This window comes from Olea europaea, chromosome 22 (genome assembly GCF_002742605.1).
Source record: "Olea europaea var. sylvestris chromosome 22, O_europaea_v1, whole genome shotgun sequence".
In the NCBI taxonomy this organism is placed as follows: domain Eukaryota; kingdom Viridiplantae; phylum Streptophyta; class Magnoliopsida; order Lamiales; family Oleaceae; genus Olea; species Olea europaea.
Window position 1 is genome coordinate 8,960,317 of NC_036258.1, and position 10,799 is coordinate 8,971,115.

Consider the following 10,799-nt stretch of genomic DNA (forward strand, 5'->3'; position numbering starts at 1 on the left):
TTTTTTTTTTTTTTTGGTCATTCATTACGTGAATAATAAAACGACAACGTCTCATTTATTTACTATTCGTTCCCCTAATTGTTTCTATATGTCTCTATCGATGTTCATTTTCTCCATTTATTGTAGGGTTTGGGGAGGGGTGGAGACTAATTTTGTATTTTTATTTTTCAAAAATTTAACAAAATAAATCTAAAATATTAAATGATTTCTAACTTCTATTAAAAAGGGGACGTAGTTGCTACTGTAGAAGGAATAGTAAACCAATCACAAGTTACTGCACAAGAGAAAAAATGGCGTCATTTTTATTTTTTTTTGTTTAACTTTTCCATTCTTCATTTTCATACGTTATGCCCATGCCTTTTCTAATCTCTGGAGATGTAATATCTACAATAGTGTTGAATCCCATTCTTTCATAATTTCAACACGCAACCATCGTTTCCATTTTTCTTTCTCCTACCTACAATCTTCTGTTTCTCCATTTTTCACACAAAAATCAAAGACTACAAGCAATCCCTTTTTCACACAAAAATCAGAGCCTATTTTATTAATAAATAATTTCAATTTGGTAATTTGAACAATGTTACTAGAGGTTGCGAGAGATCGATGTAGGCAATTTGTAATTTCAATTTGGTAATTTGATCAACGTAGACATTTTCTTAATAAAGTGCATGGACAGCTAGGCTGCTCGAGAGAGGGAGCTTGCGAGTGTAGTATTACAAGAAAGAAAATAAGGAAAGACAGTTGTATAAATTTATAATGCAAATTTTGTAATTTTGTAATAATAAGATGCATTATTCACTACCATGAATAACCTATGGTCTTATTGTTTTTTCTCAAGCATGCAGCGCTTACTGATTTGGATGCTTCCACCTCATTCTTTGGTGTTTATGATGGTCATGGGGGTAAGTTTTTTTTACTTCTGCTGCTGTTATATTGCATACTAAATTAGGGTGCATTCCATTTACCATAGCACGAATATTTTGAATACAAATCGGCATTCCTTAGCATATACCTATGATTCAAAAGATATGACTAGGCAAAAGAAAGATGAAGTGTTGACTGTAGGCATTTGTATACCATAATCTATGTCATGAGATCTTGTACTCACAAGTCATAATACAAATCCATTAAAGATTATAATTAGTTTGAATTGAAATAATGTTTTGCTGTAAATCAAGTTTTGCTACCCAATTTCTTTGTTGTCTGGTCAGTGCGTTATTGTTCTCTTATCAATGCACTGAATTTCACAGGTAAGGTGGTTGCCAAATTTTGTGCTACATATCTTCATCAGCAAGTTCTCAAACATGAAGCATATTTGACTGGTGACATAGGTACTTCTGTTTAGAAAGCTTTTCTCAGGTCATTTTCTAATCTCCGGTAGTCTTTAAGAGTTTCTGTTTGTGTTCAGTGTATGCATGTTTTCTTTTAAATGATGAATTCTATATAATAAGTCTTCTTTGAATGTCATAACTATTTTCAGCAGCTTTATCATGAGTTACTTGCAACTTACTTTAAGAGAAGCAAACTTATTTTGATTTAAGCAAATGTGTGGAAAGCTATTTCTTCCAATTGGATTGTTGAATTTAAAATTTATTGCAATTGGTTGTTTTATCCGTTATTTTTTTAATATATATAAACTAGAAAAAAAAAACTCCGCACTGTGCCGAGCCAGATCTCCACACTCTCCGCATAGCGTGGAGCCATCTCTCCGCACAGTGCCGAGAGTTGGAGAGAACACTTCACAGAACTCTCCGCACTCTTCGCACGGTGCGGGAGAGCGTGCGGCACGCTGTGAGGATCTCGGTCTTCAAGTATTGCGGGACTCTGCACATTGGTGCGGGGAAACAGAATGAAAATTTCCTTAGAAGTTGCAAGGGCCATTTCTTACCTGCACACTGGGTGCAGAGACTTTGTGTGCCTTGGCAATTTAAAATGTGAAAATGTTGTTTTGGAAGATAACTTGGAAGCCAAGGTGACGGAATTTGGACTCTGGACGATTCTATCTGAGTTTTCTGAAGTTGGGCGATTGGCAGATACCGATGTGAGAGACTTTGGCAATTTGTTGCTTGTATTGATCAGCGGATACCAAAATTCTGAAGTTTGTGAATGGGCATATGCAAAATGGGTAGAGGGTCATGCTGAGACGATATCTTAAGCACAAATCGAAGGTGGGGTAAATTCGAAAGAGTTGGAGCACTCATTACGCATTGCATTTTGGTGTCTTCAAGTTGATGAACGAATGAGGTTGTCAATGGGTGAGGTAATACAAGTTCTAGAAGGCACATTGCCTGTTGATCCTCCACCAAATCCTTTTACACTTCTCAAAGTGCCGAAAGAATCATGGGAATTGGACGAAGCAACATAGGAACTGATGAAATTATAGTCCCCGCACGAAATTGGTGCGGGAAATCCTTGCAAAGTCTTGAGGGGAGTCCCCGCCGCACAGCTTCACACCAATTTTAATTTTTTTGGATAACACTCCACACCTATATATATATATATAGACTAAATAGTAATGATTTTTTAAAAAAATCTATAGATGACAATTTCAAAGAAGGTGATATTGATAATGCCATACCACCCAGCTTGATATATATTTAATATTTATTTTATATTGTTGAATTTTATGCGCAATATTAAAGAAATGAAAAAGAAAATCAACACAATAATTTACGTGGTTCAGCGGTGTGCCTACGTCCACGAGAGTGAAGTAGAGATTTTTTTTTCAATAGTGAAAAATAGGGGTACAACATCTTATTTATACTAACTTAGCCTGGGCTCATGTAAGACTTTAAGGCTCGTACAGGAAATACTCCTATAGGCAGCAAATACAGTAAGTTATAAATATGGTAGATAGCAAATACGGTAAGCTGCAAATACGGTGACCTGGTAAGCTACAAATATGATAAGTTGTTTGCAAATGCGATAGATGCAAATACGGTAGCCTGCAAATACGGTAAACAACATATATGGTAAGCTGCCTGCAATTACGATAAGCTGATTTATAATTTGTTATAAATATATAAAATTTATTTAATATTGAATTTCTTGAGTGTTAAATGTTTAATTCAATATTGTTTCATTTTTTATAATTCTATTTTCGAGAATTAAAAAAATGTTATGAAATTGCTAATTTTTAAATGTGTTTTTTCTTGAAGATAAAAATGAATTTTTTATGTTATTTGTGTAAAAAAAAAAAATTATTGTAATTTTATTAGCTTATTTTTTATATTTTGTGAAGAGTTTTTTTTATCCTGATTGACAAATATTTTTCCACACACGCAACATGCCAAAATTTTTTTTCTCTCCGCACCTTTTTTTATTTTTTATTTTTACTCCGCACTTGGTTGAATTGTCTCCGCACCATGCACATATTTTTTTTTTCAATTTTACAATATTGAATTACACAAAATTTAGAAATATAATCTTCACATTCAATTCAATCATACCAACACTAATAGTTTGTATATTTCTTATTCAAACATGAAATATACAAGCATATTTTTCTAGATAACATACTGCTATGCAATTGTAAAAATAATTTGAAATTATTTTCTTATATCATGGAAATATTTTTAGATATTCCTTCAAAAACTTTCTAAAAAATTAAAATTCATACATTAATAAAAATACGATAAATAAAAAATTCGTGCAACTCACATGATAGCGACTAGTATATTAAAAAATGAGATTCTTTGTCAAAAATCTGGGTAGAAGGAGTGCGAGCGTGTTGCTTTTTTTTTTTTTTTTTTAATAATTGTAAGTTAAAAAGATAGCATCGATTTATAAAGTTACAAAAATATCCTTGGCATAAATTTTTCATTGTACCAAAAAGTTGGTCGACAAAGTATACTAATTTACGAATTTGTGGTGGAAACAAGTAATCCTATCAAATAATATAAAAAAATCGACATGTCAATTGAAAGAATCCTTGAAAGGCATTACATAAAAATTTGTAATTTTCCACGATAGCTAAACATTTGTTTTTCATGAAAAAATGATAAGTAAATTATATATAGACATGATCTAATGTTAGTTATTTTACGTCAATTCAATGCATGTCACATCTCCTTAAGTATTTCAAATTGAGGTTTTAAGTGTTACGACCTTCCATCCAATTACCATAAGAAATTCTATTTAAAAGTAATAAATGCTCTTATGAAAGTCCAAATTCCCATAAAGAATTCCGGATGAAGCAATAAGGATTGCTCTCTAGCAATTCGAGCTGAGATTGTAAGTTTTGTAAGTCCCACAAGGAATTTTAGAAGAAAGTAAAATTGCTCTTAAACAAGTCCAAATTCCAAGAAAGAAATAAGCAGTCTGAGTTGATGTTGCAAGTGCTGAAATGCTTTTAGCCAATTTTTTATAAGAAATTTCAAAGGAAGAAGTAATGATTTCTTTTAAGCAGTCCTGAGCTGAAATTACAAGTGTTACAATACTTAACTAATTTTTATAAGACTAGTCTCTGTCTCATGCGTTGTACGAGTATTGTATTTATTATGTTATTATTAGTGTGGAATGTGTAGAATTTATATTATGCAAAAATTGTCAATACTGATGCATGATGTTGGAACTATGAAGTCAGAACAATAATTTAATTTTAGCACCAGCACCAATATGAATGTTCATGTTAATTTATAAATATTTTCACAGTATATTTATATGATAACATTGTTCCTTACGTACTTCGAAAGGTTTACCACCTTACCAATAGTATCAATGTTGTAGCAAAATTTTATACTCATCTTGAATTAAATGTGCAATAAAATTCTTCGACGAAATTTATTTAGAGAAGTTAATTCATGGTAATGCAAGAACAATCACAGGTCATCCCCTATTGTGCGTAGTTTGGATCATTAATTCTTTGCCCCTATTATGCATGGTTTGGATCCTTAATTCTTATTCCTAAAATTTTATATGATCTGAAATGAATTTGAGAAAATGGTGAACCTAACATCACTCGTTTTTGCAAGCACTTCTAAGTTACATGGATAGTGACGTCAAAAAAATGTTGGACATGGTGATTTAAAATTACTAATAATTTTTTTTAAAGGTCAATACGAGAGGAATATCCAATCAAATCAAAATTCAAAATATTCAATGAGCGTTATCTTGGCTAAAATTGGAAATTTACACTTGAAATTGGAAAAAAAAATTGTGTTTTATCTAGCTTTTGAGAGTCATAATCTATCTGCTATTTGATTATAATATATGTTATGTATATTCGTAAGATAGAAATTGCAATATATGTTATTTGAATTTTCTGGCATGGGCCGTATGGCTATGAATCATTTGAGATATTTACTTTGAGTAATTTTTTTTCGTATTTTACATTACGTTGTATGATATTTGATTTTACATATAACTATTTGTTAAAATTAGTGGCGGAGAGAGATGAAGATCAATATGGTCAGTGACGAATTTGAAATATTCATATTCCTAAAAGAGACTCCGTGCAATATCACCTCCACTGTAGTATTTCTTCATTTTCACACACTGCTTTACATCATCCAATCCAACTGATAAAGATAAGAAATTGAATGATTTAACAATTTAAACAAAAAAAATTACAGGTAAAAATAAAAAGAAATAAAAAAAGTTATTATAAATTTTTTAAAATAAATTGAAATGATTCAAAGTAAAATAAATATTATTTAATTAAAATTGAAAAAATTGCGTTTTAAACGAAAAGAATAAAAAAGAATTTTAAATAAAAAAAACATTTATAATATGAAGAAAAAAGAAATTTTCAAACAAATATAATAAAAACAAAATAAAAGAAAGTTACGAAAATTAAATAAATATTATTTAGTTAAAATTGAAAAATTAAGTTTTATTATGAAGAGAAAAAAAATTAAAAAGAATTTTAAATTGAAAATTTTTTTTATCTATAATATAAAAAAATAAAAAATCACGAAAAAAAAGTCTCCATGCATGGAGACCATGAGAAGTCTCCGTGCACGGAGAGTTTTTTTTTTTTTTTTTTTTTAATAACTTGAAGCAAATTTTTTATTTAGAAGTAACTCTTTATATTTTAGAAATATACTTAAAGCTTCAAGTTAATATTTTTTTTACTTATAATATAAGTAGCCTTTATAATTATAAGTTTTTTTTTTTTTTTACTTTTAAATAACTTGAAGCAATTTTTTCCTATAATTTATATAAGAGTGGTTGAGCACGGAGTGAACAGATGAGACTTGATGGGATGTATGGAACGTTGTGCGTTGCAGTAAATTTAGATTGCATCTTTTTTACTGTATAATAAAATATATATTAAGCAATGACTAACGATGTCGTTTTTGCTTCCCAACTTAAAAAAAATGATACAATAAGACAAAATTTAACAAAACACTGTTCACTTCAATAGTGTTTCCACGTTCCCCTTTTTATATGGTAAGGAAATTTCAGAGAAAGAAATAAGGATTAATCTAGCATAATTCTATAGTTACAAAAGTGGCAATTTTAATCTTCAATAGAGAAATATACAATTCGTAAGCTAATGAAAACACAATAGAAACAAAATTTGTACAATGCACGTGACAAAGACTAGTATCCATATATAATGTGAATATAACAACCTTGCAGGACTCTTTTATGGATCTGATGAGGACTTCTTGTGGTTGTACCTTCTCAAGGGTACAACAATTTATTTGTTCCTTTCAAATCAAATTAGAGCCTCCATTATGCCACGTCAGCGACATGTCTCTAGATGGTAGGAAACGTGCCACGTCATCTCACTGTGTTAAAAACTAATAATGAAAGGTTGGAGAAGCTTGGACACAAACAAAAATCTTTGCCTTGTACTCTGCAGTACATGAATTTGAGGATGTAATGCGTGCTTACACACCGATCAATTATATCATATTTTTTTCTTCTTTTAAAAAAAAATAATAATAATAAATTTAAATATAACATTTTAAGCATGTCTTTGGTACTCAAATTCTATGTGCATCGATTATGAATGTGTATATACACATTTTCCTTAGTATGTTCTATTGAATAGGGCAGCTGACAAATTTTATCACTTATCTCTTTCTTATCTTGAACACATTTCATTTGACGTTCTTAAGCTCTTGGTATTCAAATTGGACAAAGCAACGTATTTATAGTCGTGTCAAAGAAGTCATGTCTTGTTCTTCCCTCAAAGTTGTATTTTATATTTATGTATTCTACAAAGTAATGTCTGTTCCTTCATTGTGTAAGGGCTTTATGCAGTTTTCTAAAAGGCAATCTTAAAGCACAAATGAGTACACGAGTATAAATTGGTACAAAAGAAACCAACCCGTCTCATCCAAGATGAACAACATACCTCTTCTACAACAAGTACTATTTTCATACATTATTGCTTGTTAAAGTTAATAGCTCGTTGCTTTTAATGTACTACTTTGCTAGCTTTTCCTATGTATTATTGCTTGTCAAAGTTAATAGCTCGTTGCTTTTAATGTACTACTTTGCTGGATTTTCCTATACTTCTTGAATAAGATTTCAAGCGTCGTCGCATTCATATGAAAAGGAATACATATTAATAAAAAAATAAAAATAAATAAATAAGAAAGAAAGAAAGAGGGGGGGGGGGGGGGGGGGGGGAAAAAAAAAACAAAAAATTTTTGGGTTTAAAAAAAAGGTAAACTCAAAAAGTTTATGGATTTCAATCATAGGTTAATGAACATTGATACATAGAGAATCCCTTGTGTTCAAGTATCTTCTTTAGCACATGCACAACAAATAACAACCACACATTATATGATGTGATGTAGGCAGAGTATGTTGGGTATAATACATACGTCATATTCAAAAAAAGGTCGCAGGGTGCTTCAGGCTCCAAGAAGTCACAAAAAAGGGCCTCAATTTTGTTAGTGGACAGAAAATTAGAGCATGTTTGGTGGAGTTTAAATTGTAACTAAAGTTCATTTTAAATTTATTTTTTATTTATGTATTTCATGAAACTCATAATTTTCTAATTTTTATTTTTTGTATATTTCGTAAGATTCACTAAAAGTTAGATTAATTAGTCGATTCATTTTTTCCTTTTTACAGAAAGAAGAATAACTCAAAATTTTAGAAACAATTTTTAGAGTTGTACATGTTAGGGAACTATGAGATCATCTTTTGTATGAGTTGATGGAAGGATGATACATTTAAAAAAAAAAAAAAAAGGTTGAACCCCAACTTTGAGGGCCCCCACCGTCCCGTCCCTAGAGCTTTGTGAGGGAGATAAATCGCGGGATGTGCTCCAACAGGTCAGGAAACAAGAGCGGTTTGTACTCTGTGCTTACAAGGAGTCAAATTCCATGTCTCAGGAATTGAATCACCACACTACGACTGCCAGCAAGACGTGAGATAATCTCACTCATATCCTTTGCACCACTGGACTCTACCCCGAGGGGCAAGATGATACATTTTTAACTAGCTTTTTGCGAGGTCTATAAGAAATTGCAATCTATACATATTTTGAATTTTCTTCTGTTTTAATTTCTAAAGCAAATAATAGAAAGTCTGCATATTTTATGTTAAGATTGATTTATTTTTATTCATCTTTTAATGGGTATTTTTTTTTTTTTTTTAAGCATAAAATCCCAATTTTTCGTTGAAAATTCGTTCCATATCTTCAAGGAAATTTTGAAATAGAGGTCCCCAAACCTTTCGTAAATTTGCAGTCAATTCCAAAACCTTCTAATCTTAGCACCAATATTCCAAATCCTTTAATAAATGTTCGCCAAAAAAGACTTCTAACAAATTTTATCCAAAATTCTGCTAACTGACCAAAAGTCAAATCTTTGATATTAATTTGACCAATATAATGTAGGGTAAATTGAAAGCTATCCATATCTTCAAGGAAATTTTGAAATAGAGGTCCCCAAACCTTTCGTAAATTTGCAGTCAATTCCAAAACCTTCTAATCTTAGCACCAATATTCCAAATCCTTTAATAAATGTTCGCCAAAAAAGACTTCTAACAAATTTTATCCAAAATTCTGCTAACTGACCAAAAGTCAAATCTTTGATATTAATTTGACCAATATAATGTAGGGTAAATTGAAAGCTAATCTACCACAGGTATAAATTGTCTATTTAATTTTCCAAATTATTGTACACTCTTTCAAGGTTCACTGTTTTTAGTCTTTGTCTGAGTCCCATTTTTGTAAGAAAATGTATTGTGGAATAGTTATTTTTTTAGAAAATGTATGGTTAATAAAAAAGAAAAAAATTTGGATTTTCGTGTAAAATTATTTTGTGGAAGAATGCATGATTGAAAAAGAGTTTTGAAATAACGAGTTTTTAAAAAATGAGGAAACAAACATAGACTTAATCAAATCCTCAATCGAGCGATCATTTGAGAGCAACAAATTACTATCAATTATCAACTTAATTTACCATTGAGCTAAGTGTAAGCCATGACTTCATCTTCTTAACCACTAGACTGTACTCCAACAATTTGGAATAAAAGCACCAAATCTTGGAAAAGCCAAAATTGGCCAATGTACAAAGGAGTAAGGACCACTTAAAAATTCAGACAGCCCTACACTTGTATGGTAAAATTAAGTGCCAACAAGGCAAAACGCCAATGTCCTCTAATCAAAATTCATCACCCAATTAAATGCTTAATTAAAGCTTAAAATCTACTTAATACAGATCATATGATCAGCTTATATAATAAACCATGTTACTCTGAGAATCACAATCTTATATTCACATCCTAGTTGTCCTCAAATTTCCTCAAAATATTGTCTTCATCTGTACTGCAAATAGGCCTAAAACTGCAAGAAAAATAGCCAAAAAACAGGAAGAATCTTTAGTAATACAGACAGCACAGAAAGATGATCCACTGATTTGCTGTCCATTTTGACCCAATAAATATATTATCGACCCTAACATGCAGGTCAGCTATGATTTGTAATTTTGCCATCAAAATATTCACTTCAAGATTTGATATGAATCAATCTTTCTCATTTGTACATAACAGATCCTTCAATGGCTTTTCAAGATAGCAGATGAACATCCAAGAGAGCCCAATTCTAGTCACACCACCAAGAAACAAGGTGTTCGTCATGGTAAGACGAGGGTATATTGAACAAGATTTTAGCTTCTTTGTACGAATACTAAGTTTGTAGTTTGTTCGTTTTGCAGACCAGAAAGTTCAGTCAAGAGATGTAGTCGTGTTCACGGCTAGGAAAAGACATCGAAAAAGAGTAGAAAAAAGCAAATTGAACTGCAATAACTTGAATCTGTTCTATATATTTCGCAAAAAGGACATTGCAAAGGCTTGTTTCTATCACTTCTTGAATTTGAAAAGGTTGGGGAGTTTTAGGAGAAGGCAGCAGCATTCAAGGCATCCAATGAAGATGAAAAAAGAAGACTTTGCAAGAGGGCTAGGAATTACTCACAAAACAGATTCTGGTTCTCATGTAGGCAATAAGGTTTTGCCAATTACTGATACAGCAAAGGCGTCGACTACAAATAACATGAACGAATACTCTAATGTCAAAAAGAAAGAAAAATCGAAGGGCGATAAGAATAAAACCGTTTCTAAGATGAAGGAACTGCTGAAATGGGCAGCTGCAGCCAAGTCTGAGAAGGGGGGAAAGTACATTGGGAGAAAGGTACGTAAAGTTTTGTGTACTGTATCGTCCAGTTATATTTAATACTGTGTGCTAAAAAAAGTCCTTCATGGTTTTAGGTCTTGCAGTTTCGAAATCGAGCAGCTTTAAAAGCTGAACCAGATGATGATCAACTAAGCAAAGAATCCCCTAAGATCAGTTTCAGATGGGATTTAGAGAGTTGCTCCACTACTGCTTCCTC

General features: G+C 31.3%; 1 protein-coding gene across 1 annotated transcript in view; it reads left to right on the plus strand.

Annotated features, from left to right (window-relative positions):
* The first annotated feature begins 9,655 nt into the window (after window positions 1–9,655).
* The window catches only part of LOC111371132, a 3,415-nt gene continuing 2,271 nt past the window's right edge, over window positions 9,656–10,799 (plus strand). Inside the window, exons 1-4 of the mRNA XM_022993040.1 lie at window positions 9,656–9,879; window positions 9,964–10,051; window positions 10,128–10,600; window positions 10,678–10,797. Coding sequence (XP_022848808.1) covers window positions 9,874–9,879; window positions 9,964–10,051; window positions 10,128–10,600; window positions 10,678–10,797 — 687 coding nt within the window. The 5' untranslated portion in view covers window positions 9,656–9,873. The remainder of the gene's footprint in view (window positions 9,880–9,963; window positions 10,052–10,127; window positions 10,601–10,677; window positions 10,798–10,799) is intronic.